Below are 21,191 nucleotides of genomic sequence, written 5' to 3'. Positions count from 1 at the left end.
GCTGTGTTTGGTCTCCATCCTCTCCTCTGCCACAGCCACCACCGTCATGGTCACCATCATGTCACATTCATTGGTCCTCTGTCAGGCTGTGTGCACGGTGAGACAGGTCAAGACAGCTCTGGATTTGTCTGAGAGGCAAAGCTTGGTGGGCAAAGAAAACAGAGCAAACAGAGCAGCTGGAGCCGAGGGGGTTAGAGCTAATAGGATGAAGAATTCCTCATGCTGGAAGGGGGGCTGCAAGGGAATGGTGCAGGTTACCCCCGGCAGCCTGCTGGGAACAGCCTCCTGGCCCTCTGCCCGGCTCCTGACCTGAGCTAGAACCAGTGCAGCAGTGGCTGTGGGGCGTGGCCCAGCTCCAGCTCATTTCGGGGGCTCGAGAACATCGAAGAGCTAAGGTAGTCTGGACAGGGTGACACGGGGCTGGCCTGTAAATTCAGCCAGCTCATTGAAAACAAAAGCCTCGGTTTTCCATCTGTCTAACTGGGATATGGAGAGAGCCCTCCGGGTCGCTGTGTGGGAACCCTCCATTTCGCCACCCTGGTCCTCTCGGAGCCCCCTGCTCTCACCACACGGGCCCACTCCGGTTTCCTGGAGGCTCCCCCAGAAGCCCTTGGGGGGCGTACTCCAGGCACGTGCCCCCCTCCAGGTGAGGCAGGCACTTGGCATGGTAGGAGAATCTCAGGTGACCATGCTTCAGGGGGCAGTTCACCTCGTGTGAGCCAGACTCAGGGGCCTTGTCACAGGTGCCGAGAAGGTCATCGTCCCAGCCATTGTCCGCGTCCCAGACCTGCACCCTTAGGGGCACCCCCGTGGTCAGGTCCACGTCCCCGAAGTCCAACCGTGTCATCCACCTGGGGTGGTTATTCTGCCACACCGTGCTGGTCCTCAGCTCCTGGCCGCCAAAGAAGACCTTCAGATAGGCGTCCGTGGCAGTGATCCAGTCTCCCCACAGACCGGTCGCCTGGAAGTTCATGACCTCCAGGTGGGCCAGGCCCCTCTTCCGGGGGCAGCAGTCCTGGTTGGTGGCCGCTGAGCCGTGGCACATGCACTGGCACGGGTCCTTGGGGTTCTTGCGCCGCCCCGGGGGGCACGGGCGGCTGCAGTCCCGCCAGCGCGCCCTGTCCGTCACGTACTTGCTCACGGCCTGCCTGAGCGCCTCCCGCCGCGGGTCCTGGCTGTCCAGGAGCATGTGGAGAGGCTCCAGCGTGTAGTCCACTATGCCGGGGCTGTCCTGCAGCGAGGCCACCCAGGCTGAAAACTGCTCGGGCCCGGCCTGGTTCCCGAACAGCAGGTCGGGCATGGATGCGTGGTGACCGCCAACGACCTCGGAACAGCGTTCCCGGTAGGTTTGGTGGAAAGAGGTCCCCATCTTGTGCTGCTTCTTCTTCTCCTCACACTGCTTGAATGCCAGCGAGGCACTGGCGAGGCTGTTTATGCTGACCTCGGCCTCGACGGCCAGGCAGTCCTCAACTTCCTGGGCCGTGAGCCCGTCCAGGGCCAGCTCACAGGTGCGCAGGGCGGTGAGGGCCGAGATGCGGCCGCCCAGCTCCATGGACCGGATGAAGTGGGTGCCGTAGCTGGAGATGAGCCTCCGGTAGTCAGGCTCGGTAGAGGTGTTGAAGTGGTGGGGCAGGGTCTTGAGGGCCCTCTTGAACTCAGGGTGCAGTGGGGGAGTGTGTACCAAGTGCACACTGAGGGGAGAGAGAAACATCAGGTGGGCCCAGGGGTGGGTCGTATTTTCCCCTTTCAATAACTCCCTTGAGATTGCCCAAGGACACATTAAGTGGCAGAACTAGGGCTGGAACCCAGGTGGCCTGGCTCCAAGCTCTGAAGCACCAAGCTAGCAGGGAATCCCACCCTGCCCCTTGCCCCTTAGTGACATAGGTACTTTGTACAGGTTCTTTTGTGTTTCTTTTTCCCGAAAAGTTTTTTCTTTTTATTTCCTAATTTTAAAAGCGATGCTACTACACTGATGGTATCTCTCTGCCTTGGCAACCTAGTCCTGTGGCCGTTGTCTGTCTGTCCTCTGGATTGGACCCTGTGTGCCTGGGCTCCGGACAGCTCTGGCCATGCAGGCAGGATGTGCCCTGTCTCACCGTGTGGGAAACATGGCCCCCATGAGAGAAATCAGGCTGGGTGGCACTGGGTCCCATGGAGACCATGAATTTCTCGGGGTGACTAGGTCCCTGAGGGCTCGGGACGTGGCTGCTGGTGTTCAACCTGTAGCCCTGATTCCCAGCACAGAGCCTGACGAGGCAGAAATGAAGAGTGCTTGGACGGACGGAAGAAGCCCAGGGAAGCCCGCAGGAAGCCAGCGATGCCCAGGAAAGAGGGGTCGGATGCTCAGCAGATCAGAACGGCATCATCTGGGGCTCCGAGCATAGCCTGGCTCACTTCCCCTCCACCTGTTCTCTCCCTGGGTTCTTCCAGATCAGGGCCTCAGGGAAGGGTATATGTAAGGACAGGATTGCCATCTCCTCCTGGCGGAAGCAGCCTCCAGGTCCCCACCCTGCCATTGCAGGGCTCCCAGACTATCCTGAGTTTCCCACGCCTTTTTCAAGTCCCATCCACCTTCCACCCCCACCCCTAGCACTCACCTGTAGAAGCGACACTCCACTGTGTCCAGGCTGAAGCGGTACTGGTCCTTGTGAGCCTTCTGGGCTGCGAAGTTGGCCGCCTGGGAGTGGGAGCCCGCCACGCTCACATGCACATTGCTGTTGGGCTTGGGAGTCACGTCCAGCCCCACCTTCCAGTCATTGCGAATGCTGTTGGCTGCCTCCCCAGCCACCTCCTCAGTGGAGCGACCCTCTTCCTTGACCACTTTGCGCTTGCAGCCCGAGCCTTGGGCACGCCAGTCGGTGAGTGCCAGGGGCAGGCGCTGGGGGGCGTTCTTCTGCAGGGCGTTGCGGCAGAGGGTACAGGTGCCGTCGGGCCGCAGGAAGTGCTTTGTGTCCACTGGGAAGGAGCCTGAGCGCTGGAGGCTGGTCACGTCCACGCCCTCCCCTGCCAGCCAGGAGCCGGGCACGAACTTGAGGTTGCGCCGGCACTCAGAGCGTGCAGCCGTGTAGCAGGGGGCAGGGGTGGGTGTGGGCAGAAGCAGGAGAAGGATGCCAAGGAGGAGCACTTGGCCAGCCATGGAGCTGCGGAGACAAGGGACATTTGGTCTTCCGGAATCTGTGGGCAGGGGCATGGAGGATGGCCGACTCCTCCTCCAACTGTGGATTATCAGGGTATACGGAATGGGGAAGGAATGAGATGTCGCTTAAGTCATTGGATGTCAGAGCTGGAATGGCCTTTACAAACCTGGTCCATCCCCTACATTGTACAGATGGACCCAGAGAGGGGAAGGGACTTGCCCAAGGTCACACAACCAGGGGGAGACCCTTGCTAGGATTTCACTGTTTAACACCAAATGGGAATCCAGATTGATGGTTCTGTCCCTAGGACCACAGCCACTGATGGCGGGGAGGGGGCTCTGTGTGCAGAGGAAGGGACGGAGAGTAGCTGTAGCAGATTTGGGGAGGCATCTAGGGAGGCTAGGGAAGCCAGGATTCTGGAGAGGTATCATTTCGGACCCAAGAACAAGCCATGCTTTCTTTCCCCACCCCACCTCTCTCATTCTCTCCCCCCACCGCCATTAAACCTTTAACAGAATTGGAAAAGAAATGAGGTTTCGTGTCACCCCATTCTCCCCATTTCCCCTTTGGGGCCCTCTCTCTGAGTTCATGGAAGAACATCAGCCTGAATTCTAGAATAAAAGCTGCCTGTGCTCCTCTGGCCCTAGATCCTGTGTGTGGAGGGGCCGTTCAGTTTGCTCTCTTGCTGATCTCATCTTTGGCACCCCTGCCATGCCCTGTGGGATTCTGGCCACGTCTGCAAGCTACCTGTTGCCGACTATCAGACAATGCTTAGCTGAAAGGTTCTTCCTCAATTTGAGATGGCTTTGGAGCCTCACCTGGCCTGCTTAAGATCTGGAATCTCCTCTCTCTACCCCTGTCCAAACTGAGCTCCTCAGAGGCCCCTCTCCTCTGGCACCTGCCAGGGACAGCAGCTTGTCTAAGACCGGGGGGAATACGGAGAGCAGGAACGTCCCCTGCATTCTAGCCGGAGCTTTCTGTGCCTTACCCAAAGGAGTGGCTAGAATGGTGGAATTCTAGGCAACACGGCAGGCCCCAGGGAGGTAAATAGGAGAAGCGGAGCCTTTTGAAGGCCCTCAGATCATCTCACTTAGGGGGCCAGCATTGTTCATAACCTTAGTATAGAGAACTCAGTCTCCATCCTGACCCTCATCATATTATCTCCCAGGGAGCCTGTTTCCAGCTTTTTCAGTTTTAACTGTCAGCATTCAAAGGGGCCTTAAAGACTGTGTACTCTAAGCTCTTCATTTTGTATAAGAGAAAACTGAAGCCCAGGGTGGGCACGAGGCTGCCCAGCGAGTTAGTGACAGAGCACTATCTGGACCCAACTCTCTTGCCTTATGGGTTACAGCACTTCCTCCTCCATGGGGCTCTTCCCCAGACAGAGCAGCCCTGCTCTTGTGCCCCTCTGTCCCCACCCAGGGGCTCCCCGCCTCCCTGACCCCCTGCTTCCTCCCTACCTGGAGTCCCGTGTTGAGATGCTCCTACGCAGACACCCTGTCTCCCCACAGGAGGCTCCTGAAATGGTGATGTGTCCCCCTAGGCAGGCTCACCACACAGCTCATCACCCAGGCCACAGATCACATCACTTCTGCTTCCTGCCCCGCCCCCCCCACCCCCCCAGCTCTAGTCACAGGTCCCCTTTGCTCTCGCCCCTCCCACCGGCACCCACCCTGTCCTCACCTTCTCATCCGGCCTGCTGACAGCCCTCAGGAAGCAAGCTGAGAGGGCCAGAGGCTCGTGTGCCAAGTAGAGCTGCTGGGGTATGGGAATCCAGGGCAAGCAGGTGAGGTTTAGGGGGTGGAACAAGAACACAGGGGTCTGAGAGCTTTGAGATTCAACTCTGGTGCTGATGACAGGCCAGCAGGGACAGTCTCCCTGCTTCTCCCTGCAGCATTGCATGTGTGAGCTGTAAGAGGCAGAACAGGGTAGGCGCTCAGGAACCGGGCTGCCTGGGCTTGGGCTCGCTCGGTTGCGCCCTGTGTGGCCTGGTCAGCTTCTTTAGCCTCTCCGTGCCTCAGTTTCCTCACCTAAAACTGGGGATAATATCAGTGAAGACCCCATGGGTTATGAAGATGAGGGGAGTTACTGCATGTGAAGTGCTCCGAACAATGCCCGGCCCTCCGTGTGTGTTAAAGCACGTGACCATTCCCTCCTCCCAGGGCAGCGGGGAGAAAATAAATGTTCAAACCTCTTGCCCACTTCCTGCCCACACCTGCACCCCAGGACAGGCCAGGTTCTGGGCTGCAAACATGTACCCCAAGACAGGGTCTCCTGCCCCTCACTTTGTGAGGAGAACCAGTGGCGGTGCTGGTCCCCTGCGTCCTCCCTCGTCCTGCTGTGTCATTGCACCCACAGCGCGGGTGGATGGGCGGCTGAGCCACCTGCTGGGAAGAGAGATCTGGGTGGGATCAGAGGCCTGGGTCTTCTCCAACCTTTGTCTTACGTGAGGTTTCCATGGGTTGAGTGACTCACACGGCAGCTTCTGGGGGGCAAAATCATACTGGTCTGAGGTGGAGGCAGCTGGGTAAGTGGGGGACCGTTCTTGTCAGTTCAGCCTCTAACCGCGTTAGTGACAGGAAAAAATAGCCACAGGCCCCAGACCACGTGTGACACCATGGGATGGCTCATCCCTTGAGTTTTTGTCCCTCACTGTGTCCTCTGCTCTTACAGGAACTGGGGCTTAAGCTGTCTTCTCGAAACTCAGCCCCATCTCCGCCCCACAATGTCCCCCCGCCTCCTAGAACTTGCAGCCTCCTGACCCGCTTCGAGCCCTTGCCCGAGGCCTGAGTCGGATGTCCAGGCTGAGAGGAGTTTAGTTTTGACGGTGCTCACAAGACCAGTTTGCGGGGCATGGAACCCTGCAGAAACTCTGTAGGAAGAGAACGGTGAGGTAGGGGAGACAGGTTCTAATCCCAGCTTCCATGCAAGCTTGCTGTGGGACTCTTGGCAGGAGAGTTTTAAGTCCTTTCTAGGTTAGTTTCCTCATCTATAAAATCAAAGGAAGGACTTTGGGGTTTCTAAGGATCCTTAGATTCCTAATGATGAAATGTGCAGGTAGCAGTTTTCACCCAGCGTATGAAGTGGCTAATGTCCAAGAGATGCTAGTGGTGGGGGGGGGTGGAGGGGGGGCGCGGTCCATGAAAGAGCAGTGATGACAGTGACGTTTGCAACGACTCATTTTGGCCCACGTAACTGACGACAGCTGTCCTCTCCAACTGAAACTTAGCACTTGAAATGTGTTTTAATCAACAGTTTTTTCCACAGAGACATAAGTTGCAATTTTCAGACACCATCTGTATGGGTTATTATTAAGAACTTGGTTGAAATGTAATTCACAGACCATACAGTTTGCCCATCTAAAGTGTGCAGTTCAGTGGGTTTTAGTGTATTCACAGAGGTGTGCAACTTCACCACAATCGATTTGAGAACATTTTCATCACTCCCCCAAAGAATCTGTGTACTCATTAGCAGTCACTGCTCATTTCCCTGACCCCAATCTCCTTTCTGTCTCTACGGAGTTTCCTGTTAATTGAATCATACAAGATGTGACTTTTTGTATCTGGCTTATTCCACATAATGTAATATGTTCAAGGTTCATCCAAGTTGTAGTATGTAGCAACTGTATTCCTTCTATGCCTGAATAGTGTTCCGTTGTATGGACACACCACACTTGTTTATCCAGTTATCAGGTGATGGACATTTTGGTTGTTTTCACTTTCTGGCTATTGTGAGTCATGCTGCTGTGAACATTTGTGTACAGCTTTTTTGTGTGGCCATGTTTTCATTTCTCTTGAGTCTATATGTACGAGTGGAATTCATAGGTCTACGGTAACTCTTTAGGAACTGTTTTCCTACGTGGCTGCATCATTTTACATTCCCACCAGCAGTGTATGAGCGTTCCAGTTTCTCCACATCCTTGTGATTACCTGACGTTTTGATTACAGCCGTTCTTGTGTGTGAAGTGTTGTCTCGTTGTGATTTCACTTGGATTGCCCCAATGGCTAATGATGTTGAGCGTCTTTTCCTTTGCTTATTGGCCACTTGTATATCTTCTTTTGAGAAACGTCTGTTTGAGTCCTTTGCCCATTTTTGAATTGGGTTATTTGTCTTTTTATTATTGATTTGTAAGTGTCCTTTATTTCAGATTCTAGGCCCTTATCAGGTGTATGATTTGCAAATGTTTTCTCCTATCCTATGGGTTGTTTTTTCATTCACTTGATGGTGTCCTTCAAAGCACTAATGATTTTAATTTTGATGAAGCCCAATTTATCTGTTTTTTAGTGTCATATCTAAAAGTCTTTGCTTAACCCAAGGTCATGAAAAACCCCATATTTTCTTCTAAGAGTCTTATAGATAGCTCTTACGTTTAGGCCTGTGATCTACTTGGAGTTTATATTGTGTATGGAAAGGGGTCCAACTTCATTCTTTTGCATGTGGATATGCTTTCGATATATATATTTTTTTGAGGTTGCAAAATGTTTACTCTTGACAGGAGAGCTCCATGGATACTCTACACAGGATGCATGAGAAAGATATTCACCCTGAGGACATCTACTTATACAGACTCTACCTACTGTAGACATGAACTGTAATCAAAGAGGGAGGTCCTTTAACAAATTCAGTGTTTAGATTGTACTTACTGCGCATATTGTAGAGATCCAAAATGCAGCCCCAGACATTGTTCCCTTCATCCTGCGATCATTCTTTGTTCCCTTTTCTTTACAGATTTGTGAAACTTTGGGATTCTTGCTCACCCCTCAAATGAGTTATCCATAGTTATGCTTGAGTTATCACCTTTAGTCTCATGAAATGAGTTGAAGAGTTTTTCCACTTTCTCCATGCGATGGCAGAGTTTGTAGAAGGCTCAGTTTTTGTAGCTGGGTAGATTTGTAACGGCAGGGTCCATGTCTTCAATAGTTCTCTTCAGGTTTTCTGGCTTTTTTCTGGTATTGGTTTTGGCAAGTTACATTTTTCTAGGAAACCTTGTCTGTAAAATTTCACACTTGTGGGCATGAAGTTATTTACACCAGTTTCTTTCTCTTAAAAAAAACTTTTTCCCCCCTGAATTAGTGGTGACACCCCCTTTTAATTTCTTTATTTTTTTTCCCTTTTTAGATTATACTTTTTATTATGGTTCTTCTCTTTTTTCTAGATCAGTTGTGTTAAAGATTTTTGTGTATTTTCATTACTTTTCTCAAAGAATTTGTTCTTGGCTTTGTTCATCTTCTCTATTGTATCATTATTTTCCATTTTGTTCATTACATTATCTTTTTTAATAAATTTATTTATTTATTTATTTATTGGCTGCATTGGGTCTTCATTGCTGCATACGGGCTTTCTCTAGTTGCGGTGAGTGGGGGTACTCTTCATGGTGGTGCCCGGGCTGCTTATTGCAATGGCTTCTCTTGTTGCAGAGCACGGTCTCTAGGCGCACGGGCTTCGGTAGTTGTGGCACATGGGCTCAGTAGTTGTGGCACACGGGCTTAGTTGCTCCGCAGCATGTGGGATCCTCCTGGAGCAGGGCTCGAACCCATGTCCCCTGCATTGGCAGGCGGATTCTTAACCACTGCGCCACCTAGGAAGGCCCTTCATTTCATTCTTATATTTTTTTCCCTTTTTCCTGGATTCTTTGGGATTCTTCTGTTGTTCTTTTTCTGACTTCTTGAGTTGAATCCTTAGTTCATTAATTTTAAGTCTTTTTTTTAATTGATGTATAATTGACATAACATTATTATTAGTTTCAGGTGTACAACATAACAATTTGATGTTTGCATATATTGTGAAATTATTACTACAATAAGTCTAGTTAACATCCATAACCATACTTAGTTATAAAATCTTTTTTTACTTGTGATGAGAACTTTAAAGATCTACTCCCTTAACAACTTTCAAATATGCAATACAGTATGATTAACTATAGTCACCCTGCTGTAGATTACATCCCCATGACTTATTTATTTTATAGCTGGAAGTTTGTAACTTTTGGCCTCCCTCACCCATCCCACTGACTCCCCAACCCCTGCCAATTTGTTCTCTGTATTTATAAGTTTGACTTTTTAAAAAACGAGTCCATATTTAAATAAGATCATATGGTATTTGTCTTTCTCTGTCTGACTTATTTCACTTACCATAACGCCCTTAAGGTCTATCCATGCTGTTGCAAATGGCAAGACTTCCTTCTTCATCATGGCTGAATAATAATTATAAATATATATGTTTGTATATATCTATATATATCCATATATATATATAGATATAATTTTCTTTATCCATTCATCCATCAATGGACACTTAGATTGCTTCTGTATCTTGGCTATTGTAAATAATGCTGGAATGTACATGAGGGTGTAGATACATTTTCAAGTTAGTGTTTTTGTTTTCTTTGGACAAATACCCAGAAGTAAAATTACTGGGTTAGACTTTCTTCTTTTTTAATGTAAGCATTTAAGCTTCTCCACTTCTCTAAGAATGTTTCTAACTGTACCTCTGAAGTTTTGGTATGACGTATTTTCATTATTGCCTAGTTTCTTCATATTTTCTAAATTTCCTTATGATTTTTCTTTGACCTGTGAGGTTTTTTTTTTTTTTAAGTGTGCTTTTTACATTCTCAAGAAAATGGAGTTTTAAGTACTGTCTTTTGATTATTGATTTCTAACATAGTTGCATTGTAGTCAGAACATGTTGTCTCTATGACAGCCGTTCTTTGGTGGTTGTTGAAATTTTCTCTGTGGTCTACTAAATGTTCAATTTTTGTAAATGTTCCTATGCACTTGAAAAGAATATCTATTTGCTAACTTTTGGATGCAGGGTTCTATGTTCAAATCTATGGTTTGTCAATATACTAATTACTGAGAGAATTATGTTAAAATCTCCCACTGTGAAGACATTGTTCATGATCTGTAGATTTCTTCCTGCATCTAGAGTTCTGTCAACTTTTGCTTTATGTTTTGAGGCTGTTTTATGAAACAAATGTACATTTTATGAAACATTTTGTCTTCTTAGTGAGTTGAACTCTTTGTGTAGTGACCCTTTTAATCCCAAACAATGTTTTTGCCACAGTATCAATTTTGTCTCATATTAATTAAGAGCTATCTCAACCTTTTTTGCTGTTGCTATTTTAAACTGTGGTAGATTACACATAACATAAAATTTACCCTCTTAATCACTTTTAACTGTACCAACTTTCTTTTGGTTAGTACTCATTGTGGAGATCTTCGGTCTTACTTTCAAACTCCCTGTGTTCTTATATTTTAAGTGGGTCTCTGTTAAACATGATTAGATGTTATTTTGTCATCCAATCTGAGTAACTACATAACTGCATTAAGTCCATTTACATTTATTGTGATTATTGTTCTGTTAGAGTTTATTTCTACCATCGTGTGTTATGTTTTTTCATTATCCTGCTTTTTCTATGCTTTCCTTTCCCCACTCTTTTCCTGCCTTCTTTTATTATAGATTGGTTTATTATAATCTTTTTAAAAAGTGCACTCTTCCCTCTAATGGTTTAGATCCTAAAATCTTTCTGATTCTTTAGTGATTACCCATAAAAGTGCTAACATGCAATCTTTGCAAGATCTAACATTCTTCACTATTATTCTCCTTTCCAGGGATACTTAGTATGCTATTATCTAAAATCACCCTGTCTCATTCTAAGGGTTATTTTTTCTGGTATTTTAATTCTACCTTACTTTTCCTCTGCTAAATTAGTCATTGGTACTATTACTTGATACAGTTAATGTTTGTTTATATTTACATTTACCAGTTTCTTTTCTCATTATTCTCTGGGCTTCCTTTGGGGATAATTCTCCTTTTTCTTAAAGTGCACCCGTTTAGAAGGGCTTTCAGTGGGTGTCTCTGGCGGCACACACTCTCAGTTTCTGTTTGCCTGAAACGTCTTTGTTGCACCCTTGTTTTTGAATCATAACTTCAGCTGTCTGACACTTTGAAGTTATTGCTGGTTGACGTCTCTCAGCGCTTTGAAGTTATTTCGCTGTTTCTGGCTCCCATTGTTGCTGTTGTTTAATTGTCGTTACTTTTATAGCGAATTTGTCTTTTTGGGGTGGGGGAGGAACTGTTTTTCAGATCTTTTCATTTTTGATTTTCTGAAATTGTACAACAAAGTATGTATCCAGATATGAATTTCTTTTAATTTATCTTGTTTGGGATTTGTTCTTCCTGTACCTGAGGATTCACACCTTTCATCATCCTGGAAAACATCTTGGCCATTATCCCTTCGTATATTCCATCTCCCTCATTCTCTCTATTTTTGACTTTTGCAATTAGCAATATAATAGGCCTTTTCACTCTCTCTTCCTGGTCTGTTATACTCTTTCTTATTGTCTGCTTTTTGTCTCTCTGTACTGTGTTCTCATTATTTTTCTCCATTTCTTTGTTTCAGTTCACTGATTCTTGCTTTAGCTTTGTCTAATCTGCTATTTAATCCATCCATTGAGTTTTTAAATTAGGTAATACATTTACCAAGATGCAAAAAATCAAAACAATATAAAAAGATATGTAGTGAATAATCTCCCTCCTGCTCCTTTCCCCACCTGCCCCCACCTCTGACTTACCTCCACACTGCCACTTTTTTTTCTTTTTTCTTTTTTTTTAGTTTCTTTGGTGTCTTCTCAGAGTTTTTTCTCACTAATATAAGCAAATACTTGTAGAAATGTTTTCTTATTTTCTCCCTTTCTCACACAAAAGGAGGCATGTTATACATCTTGCTTTGTACTTTGATTTTGTTATTAAATAGTGTAGTTTGGAGATATTTTACATATCAGCACAGTTTCCTCGTTCTTTTATTTTTTTAAACGCTTGCATAGTATTTTATTATATGTATGAACGATAATTTATTTGGCCAGTCTCCTATTGATGGACATTTGAGTTGTTTACAGTCTTTTGCTCTTACAAACAATGCTGCAATGAATAACCTTGTATATATCTTATTTCAGATATATGCAGGTGTATCTGTGTGTAAATTTCCAGAGGTTGAATTGCTGGGCCAGAGCCTTATATATGTTCAATTTTGTTATAAACTACATGTATACATGCACACATGCATACACATATACATACATAGATACATATATTACACATATACATATAGAGTATATACACATACATATGTACATATATACATTTATATACCCTCCATAGGGCTGGCATCAGTTTTCATTCTTCAGGCAATGCATGAGTGGGCCTGCTTTCCTTCGCCTTATCTACAAGGATATGTGGTCAAACTTCAGATTTTTGTTTCATTCATTTTTACTTTTAATGGTTTATTTTTTATTTATAAATTCTCTGTTTCATTCTGTTCCAACTTTTGTGATTATGTTTTCTATTCCTTTAAAAACGTTTAAAAACATTCAACACATACTCATTTAAAATTTTATGTCTAGTCATGCCAATACCTGTAACCCTTGGGGTATCAAATCCTTTATGTTGTTATATCAGCTGAATCTCCCCTCTTAGTGGCTTGTATCCTTGAGCGTTTTGCTTGTAAGTTTAGATTGTGAGCTCATGCTTGATTGCCTTTATCTGTGGGAATCCCACAAACCTTGGCTTGAGAAATCCCTGCAAAGTAGGTTTGCATTTGGTTTTATGGGGCACCTCCCAGTTTTACCAACCCATCTATTTATATTTATTTTTTGGCTTGGCATATTCTAACCCATATATGTGGTGGAAATTTGAACCTCACACGAAGCAGGGGAGGTAGGTCTGTGGTTATGATGTTTTAGGAGAGATTTTGTCCTTCTACTCAGATTTGAGAGTGGGACAAACAAGTGTCTTTCTTGACTCCCTTTCCCAGTAAATAGTTTCTTTTTCTAGTCTACCCTTTCATTGACATTATTAGCCCTTTGAGCATTTATTTGGGTTTTATGTGGCTTGATCTCAGCTTCAATTCCCCTACCCCTACCCTCATCCCTAAGACATGAATCCTTTTACTCCTCTGGTCATTGTAACTTAGGCTCTGGTTTTTCTGGATAGGCACATGCCCTCAGGGCATCCACAGCTGGCCTGCCTGCTTTTCTCCCTAGTTATTACTTCTTTGGTTTTTGGCTCCTTGGGCTTTCTCTTATTTTAAATTTCATCCATGTTTTCTGATACATGTTACTATATTTAATCTGGACTTTCTAGGTATTTTGCAGCAGGGGAGACTTTAAAGATAATTATTCTATAGTATTTGATTTCATAAATATTATTCATTCAATAAATGTTTTATTCATATCTATTCAAATATTCCTAGTAGTCAAATAAAATAGCACCTACTGTGTGCTGAACTATTTTATTCTATTTTTTCTATTTTATTCCAAAAGATTCAAACGGCTCTGGTAAGTATAGCAACCACCAGCGACTTCATACACCATTAAATTAATGGGAAGTTTTTTCCTATTTTAACAAAGAGATCTAAGCATGGTGGATGCTGACATTTTCATTTGAAATCTACCCAATTTGGATAGCACTAAGGGGGCTTTTGTAACACCCTTGCTTTGAGGTGTACCCCACCACATTAATCTCTACTGAGAAATCTCTATTAATAGAACAGGAATCTAGAATGCTAACGTGTATACCATGGTAATTAGTAGTATAAGTAGAATTTCCTGCTTTTTTTTTTTAATCAATAGAGATAATGAGGGTTGCTTTAAGAATATATTATTGTGGGAATGTCTCAGAATGCTGGAACTACAAAGACGTCAGGCTCCTCCCTCTCTCCTGTCCTTTCTGTATTTCTCTTTCAGATTCTGCAGTCCTTAATCTCCTCTTCTTTCTCTGCTCTGTTAGTCACTTTTGTTAAGTGTCTTCTTGGCTCGCTCATCTACTTCAATGGTCCCATCATGGCTGTTTAATCATGGCAGCCCAGCCTTCCCAGTTAGCTTCCATGGCTCGCTCTTTTGATTTTATATAGCATGGACTTTACAGTTTACAAAGACTGTCACATACATCATTGACTCTACACCTAAAAATGGTGTGACATAAGCAGAATGTTGTTACTCCTAATTATTTTATTTAATGAAAAACTGGGACCCAGCAAGAAGTACTTGCCCAGCATCACCCAGACAACAAGTGGCAGAGCAGGGACCAAACCCAGGTGTTCTGGCTCAAGGCTGGGTCTTTCTCAGGAGCCCAGCTCACAAACAGCTGCCTAGTAAGTGCACATCCAAGTGAAATTCCAACGTCTGGAAAAATTGGATTTCTAACTCATCAGTGAGCTCCCAATTTTCTGATATTTCTATGAAAGAACAGTGGGTCTGGGGTTTCTCTGTGAGAGTGGTGGCCTCAGATTGTAGAACTTAGAAAATTGGTGTGGGTTTTGTGAATGTCTTGAGGGCCATGCTTGGCCATGTCTGGGAGTTTTGTAATGGGTTACTAGTGACCAAGGGCTTGTGAAAATATAAACGTCTCACTGAACTTAAACATGAATGGAAAAAAAGAAGAAGTTCTGAGTAAGAGTCTGACTAATGGCTCTTTGGAAGAAATTGAGCAGTGTCTGAGACTTTTCCATGTGCCTTTCCGCTAGAAAAGTTTTGTCTTAAAACCCTGCAGCCCTACACATTTGACCAGCACAAAGTACTGTGCACATTTATCTATTGTAACTCACTGATGAAGTCTTTACTGAACACCTACTATATGTCAGATGCTGATGATAACAGAGCCACACAAGATAGGATTCTATCTTTAATGGAGACTATAGTCCAGAGAAGCTTTAGCACCATGGTTGAGTTTATAGTCTTGGGAGCCAGACTGCCTGTTCAAAATCACTGCTCTATCCCAACTAACAATCAACCTTGGATATATATCTAATCTCTTTAAGCCTCAGTCTCCTCATACATAAAATAAGGCCAATAATTGTACCTACCCAACTATGCCTATAACTCAAAGTATTGCTGTGGAGATAATGTCTGTAAAGGGCTTAGCAGAGAGTAAAAGATCTAAATAAAAGGTAGGTCATTGGCATAAAATCTTAAAGGGTGTTTGGGATGTGTGGCCTAGAAATGAGGGGCTACAGTGGTCCAGAGTGGTAGTTTTAGGTTCAGGTAACCCACTGATGCCACAGGACTCAGATGCTCTGAAGGACTGGCAGGTGGCAGACATGGTACAGAGGTTTTCTGGGAGCAGAATAGCAGGAGCAATGGCATGGAGGCAGGAGAGAGAGACTCACATCAAGGAAATAGCTTGTGTTTATGGGTAGGACCAGTATGTAGGGGAAAATGGGTAGGTATTAATGATTATAATTATTATAAATAACCCTCATTTAACACTCACTATCTGCCAGGCACCTTGAGAAGTGCTTTAAAATTATGATGTAAATTAATCCTCCTAATAGCACATGAAATCTCCCCATGAAATGTTGAAACTTGCTAGCCAAATATCCCTTTTAGGACAAAGCCCTACACTGAGGAGAAATGGATGGGAGTGGAATCCAAACCAAACAGGACAGTGAGGAGCCACGTGGAGAGAAGATCCAGATAAAAATTGGGAAGTCTAACAGGAAGCAATTCTCAAACTCCTCTGAAGCCATTTTAAAGCCATTTTCCAGTACAACAGAAGGGGGAGCCCTAGAGTTATGCATCTTGGCCAAGAAATCTGCCCATTCTTCCCATTCAGGAGTACAGGGAAACCTACCTCACTTAATCATGCGCAACAGAAAAGAGCTGAGGGAAGAAACCCAGCCCCACTCAGGGTTCTTATAAGAAAAGGAACTAATGGGTATAACAGGTCATCAGACAATGAAGTTCTCTGGAAAGACATGTCTACAAAACAAATGACATTTTTAATTTAATATTTCAAAATGAGCTAAAAGAATTTTTTTAAAAAATGACTAAAGGTATGAAATTAAAGCATAACACAGGATTATAAAATTCATAAATAAGATTATTGGACAAAAGGAAGACGAAAAGAGTTTATGTAGAATTTGGTAAGGAAAAACTATTTTTCTTTTCTATTTTTGCAAGGCAGACATAGAGACACAGATGCAGAGAACAAACATATGGACACCAAGTGGGGAAAGCGGGGAGGGTTGGGGGGGAATGAATTGGGAGATTGGGAAACCAAATTGTACACTCTAAATATATGCAGTTTATTGTATGTTAACTGTATCTCAATAAAAGTTCTTAAAAAAAAAAAAAAGAAAACACATCTCAGAAATGAAAACTAGAGTGAATACAGGAGTGAATAAGTAACACAAATAATATCATAAGAGAAAAAGATGAAAAGGAGGAAGATCAAAAAGAAATAAAAATATGAGAGAAAATGATAGATATGGAAGAGAAAATCCAACCTGTGTATAAAAGAGAACCTAAGGATTATACTCCAATAAAAAGCTTAAAAAGAGAGAGAGAGAGAGAAACTAAGGAAGAAAATTCAAGCAATGGAATAGAGTAAATACACAATCATAATGAAAGACTTTAATTTACTTCTCTCTGTAACAGATTAATAAGTAGACAACAATAAAATCAGTAAAGATATACAAGATTTGAGTCACACATTTGGTAAGCTTGACCCAGTTAACATGCATAGAACACTGTACCCATGGACTGAAGCATCTTCTCTTAAGTGCACAGTGAACATGCCTTTACATTGTCTATCTGTTGGGCCATAAAATAAGTCTCAAAAGTGGAATCAATTTCAATGGATTGAAATCTTACAGAGAATGTGCTCTTATTTAATGGCTTTAGCTAGAAGTCAATAACAAGAACAAAAACAAAAGAAAATCCTGAGATGTTTGGAGATCAGCCAGTATATTTCAATATGACCCTAAGACAAAGAATAAATTAGAAAATACTTTGAACTGAATGATAAAAACATAACATGCTGAAATATGTAGGATGTGACAAAAGGCATGCTTAGAAGGAAATTTATAGTCATAAATACACATATCAGAAAAGGAGAGAGATTTACTATCAATAGTTAAAGTATCTATCTCAAGATGTTGAAAGGGACAACAGATTAAATCCAAACAGTGGAGGAAGGAAATAAGAAAGAGAAGAGAAGAAATTAACGAAACAGTAAGCAAATATACCATAAAGAAAAATCAATAGCCATAGTTGTTTTTTCAAAATGACAAAATTTATTAACCTTTAGCAAGACATATAGAAAAAGAGAGAGAAGGCACAAATTGATAAGATCAAGAATGAAAATATCACTGCAGAGCCTACAAACATTAAAAAGATCATAAGACGATATTATGAACAATTTCATGGCGATAAATTTGACAATCTAGATAAAATCAATACATTTTCTTAAAACCATGGCTTACCAAAACTAACATAGAAAGAAATAAAAAATCACAATAAGCCTATACCTAGAAAATAAATGTTTTTCCTTTTTAAAATTAAGATTTGTGTGTCATAAAAGTCATCCTTTTAAAGTGTAAAATTTAGTGGCATTAAGTACACGCACAGTGCTGTGCAACCATTAGCACTCTCAGCTTCAGAACATTTTCCTTACCCCCAAAAGAAGCCCATATCTATTAGCAGTCACTCCCATTCTCTCCTCCCCTCCCAGTGCCAGTCCCTGGCAACAACTAATCCACTTTCTCTCTCTATGGATTTGCCTATTGTAGAAATTTCATATAAATAGACTCATATGATGTGTATATGTGGCCTTGTTGGTCTGGATGCCTTCACTTAGCATAAGGCTTTCAAAATGTATCCAAGTTGTAGCATTTATCACTACTCTGTTCTTTTCATTGCTGAGTAATATTCCATGGTATAGTTACACCGCATTTTGTTTATCCAATTATCAGGTGATGGGTTGTTTCCACTTTTTGACTATTATGAACAATGGGGCTATGAGCATTCATGTACAAGTTTTTGTGTGGACGTGCATTTTCATTTCCTTGAGGTATAGCTAGAAGTAGAATTGCTGGGTAACATGGTGACTCTAGGTTTAACTTTTTGAGAAATTGCCAAACTGTTTTTCAAAGCAGCTGCACCATTTTACATTACCACCAACAGTGTATGACGGTTCCAGTGTGTCTACAACCTAGTCAACACTTGTTGTTATCTGTCATTTTGATTCTAGCCACCCTAGCGCATGTGAAGTGGCATCTCGTTGTGGCTCTGATTTGCATTTCCCTAAAGACTAATGATGTTGAACATCTTTTCATGTGTTTGTTGGTCATTTTGTGTATCTTCTGTGGAGTAATGTCTATTCAAATACTTTGCCCATTTAAAAATTGAGTTATTTGTCTTATTGCTGAGTTGTAAAATTTCTTTTATATGTTCTGGATACTGGACCCTTTTCAGATATATGATTTGCAGAAATTTACTCCCGCTCTGTGTTGTCTTTTTCCACTTTCTTGATAGTGTTCCTCAAAGCACAAGTTTTTAATTATGTTTCAGTTTATCTATTTTTTTCTTTTATTGCTTATGTTTTTGGTGTCAAATCTAAGAAACAATTGCCTAATACAAGGCAGGATTGCCTATTCCATGAGGATTTATACCTATATTTTCTTTTACGAGTTTTATAGTATTAGATTTTACCTTAGGTCTTTGATCCACTTTTTTTTTCCCGGCGATAAATTAATTTTTAAAAAATACCCTAAGAAAACCTTCAATATCAGAAAGAAAAACATGACTACCATCCATGATAAACACCACCCTGAAAAGAGACCAGCATGGGTGTGGAAAATCTATTCCTAACGCATACAGAGTACAGTCTGAGTGATGTTGTAATGGTGGAATAATTAGAATTCCTGCTTGCTGTTATTTTTTCCTTTCAATTTCATTGAAAAATAATTGACATAACTGTAAGTTTAAGATGTATGTACAGCATAATGACTTGACTTACCTATGTTGTGAAATGATTACCACAGTAAGTTTAGTTAACATCTTTTGATCCATTTTGAGTTAATTTTATATATAATGTGAAGTAAAGGTCCAACTTCATTTGTTTCCCATATGTATAGCAAGTATGTATTCGCAGACAATTTGTTGAAAAGACTAATTTTTCCCCAGTGAGTGGTCTTGGCACATGTTGAAAATCTGTTGACTATAAAAGCATGTGTTTAGGGAATTCCCTGGCCATCCTGTGGTTAGGACTCTGGGCTTTCACTACCAAGGGTGCAGGTTCAGTCCCTGGTTGGGGAACTAAGATCTCGTGAGCCACGCAGCAGAGCCAAAAAAAAAAAAAGAAAGAAAGAAAGCATGTGTTTATTTCTGGGCCCTGAATTTTATTTCATTGATATATGCCTGTCCCTATGCCACACAAAAGAACCTTATGAAGGTCATTCTCAAAGGGCAAGACCTCCAGTTACTGGGAGTGTTTTAATTCCACCATCAAGCTTCTCTTCTGACTTCATGCACTGGCCTCGGAATCAGCTTACCCTCTCCTGTGGCTTCCATGACCACCCAGAAGCTGATGATCCTCAGACTTCTCCCCAGCCCAGGGAGCTGGGTTGGGTTCCCTTGGTTGAGTTCCGAAACCTCAAACCTTTGTCCCAAGGAACTCTTCCCTTTCCCTTCTGAACGTCTCTTCCCCATTTCAGGGGATGATGCCCATCTGCTTCCAATCACCAAGACAAGAACCAGTGGGATCATCTTTATTTGCTCCTCCTCCCTCCAGCCCCTCCCCACAGTCCATCAACAGCTGTGTATATTCACCCAACTTCTCGGGTTTGCGTCCCCTTTCCTAGACCTGCAGCTGGTAGGGTCAGGCCTCCTCATCTCACCCACAGCCTGTGGCACAGCCCCTCATGTGCTCAGATCCTTTCTTATTGAACAGATTCATCCCCTGTCCAACCACCTTCTGTGCCTCCCTATCAACCAAGGGATGAACGTCCGACGTGGGAGGGGAGCCAAGTAGGAACCAGGCGTCGAGAGGGTATAAAGTCATGGTGGCAAAGGAGCTAGCAGTGAGAGGAGGGTGCATACTGTGGATATTGGAAGATTAAAGTTCAAATTTAAAAGTATTGTTTTGAGCATCTACTGAGGCAGACACTGTGTTAAGCACTTAATGTGCATTATCTCATTTAATCCTTACCTAAGGTCACGTAGTAAGCAGCAGAGCTGGGGTGTGAACACAGGTAGGCTCAGTCCAGAACTCCTGCACCTACCCACCGGATGGCTTCTCTGCAGTGTTGCTGGCTGCCAGTCCTGCGCTACAGCAGCGGGGGTAAAGTGCCAAGGAGAAGAGCGATCCTTGTCTGAACAGTCTCTCGCCCTCTTACGCCGCGTTTTCTTGTCCTGCTTCTCATTTTGCAGATGAGGAAAATGAGGCTGTCCCTCAGCCAGCAGGAAGCAGAGCTGGGACTGACACAGACCATCCAACCCCAGAGCTTCCTGGGAGTGGGATCCAACGTGATGAATGTGGCACTGACCAAGGAATGGGGAGGCCCAGCTTTCAGGCTGGTACACTCGTTTAGGCATGAACTGGAGGCGATGGGAAAGTGTCCTGAACATCCATCTCTCCACCTGTGCCCAAACTAACCCTGCCTACTGCCAGGGCTGTTGCGAGGCCCAGGGAGCTAGAGCCAGTCAAGTGCTCCAGGGACCGGAAGCACACTGTGTGTGAACAAAGGCCAGTGAGCAAACCTCAGGGGTCCTTACTGTTGTCCAGCGATGCTGAGGGAGGAGAGTGTCTGGGTGCCTGGAGAAAAGACTAGATCATTAGGGAGGAGGGGCTTAAGGTGAGAAACAGTAACTGTCTTAACAAGTCAGAATCATCCTGTAATGAAATGAGCATCCTTCAGAGGTAGTGAGCTCCCACCCATGGCAAGGGGCAAGCAGCTGCTAGAGGGTGTGCACTGGGGGAGACAGGAGATGAGTCATCTCAGTTCTAAGACCAGTTCATACTGAGATTCTGTCTTTCTGAGAGGCCCTTCTTCTCAACGCAAACGGAGGTCTGAGAGTAGACCCCACTATGTTTGAAAGTTTATTGTCAAGAAGTGGGGAAAATGCTGTTTTAGGTTTGCCAGCAGATTTTTTTAAAAGAGAAGAATAGTTGATTTACACTGTTTCAGGTACACAGCAAAGTGATTTAGTTATACATATATTTTTTTTCAGATTCTTTTACATTATGGGTTATTACAAGATATTGAACTTAGTTCCC

General features: G+C 43.7%; 1 protein-coding gene across 1 annotated transcript; it reads right to left on the bottom strand.

Moving 5' to 3' along the window:
* Window positions 1–562: 562 nt before the first annotated feature.
* PRF1 (perforin 1) lies at window positions 563–3,136 on the bottom strand. The gene is made up of 2 exons (XM_057736209.1): window positions 2,598–3,136; window positions 563–1,691 (listed from the first exon to the last, which is right to left on the bottom strand). Exons 1-2 carry the CDS (start codon window positions 3,134–3,136, stop codon window positions 563–565), a joined length of 1,668 nt encoding a protein of 555 aa, XP_057592192.1.
* Between the last annotated feature and the right edge of the window lie 18,055 nt (window positions 3,137–21,191).

Source organism: Hippopotamus amphibius, chromosome 5, assembly GCF_030028045.1.
Source record: "Hippopotamus amphibius kiboko isolate mHipAmp2 chromosome 5, mHipAmp2.hap2, whole genome shotgun sequence".
Classification (NCBI taxonomy): Eukaryota; Metazoa; Chordata; class Mammalia; order Artiodactyla; family Hippopotamidae; genus Hippopotamus; species Hippopotamus amphibius.
This window is presented reverse-complemented; position numbering and strand designations above follow the sequence as displayed.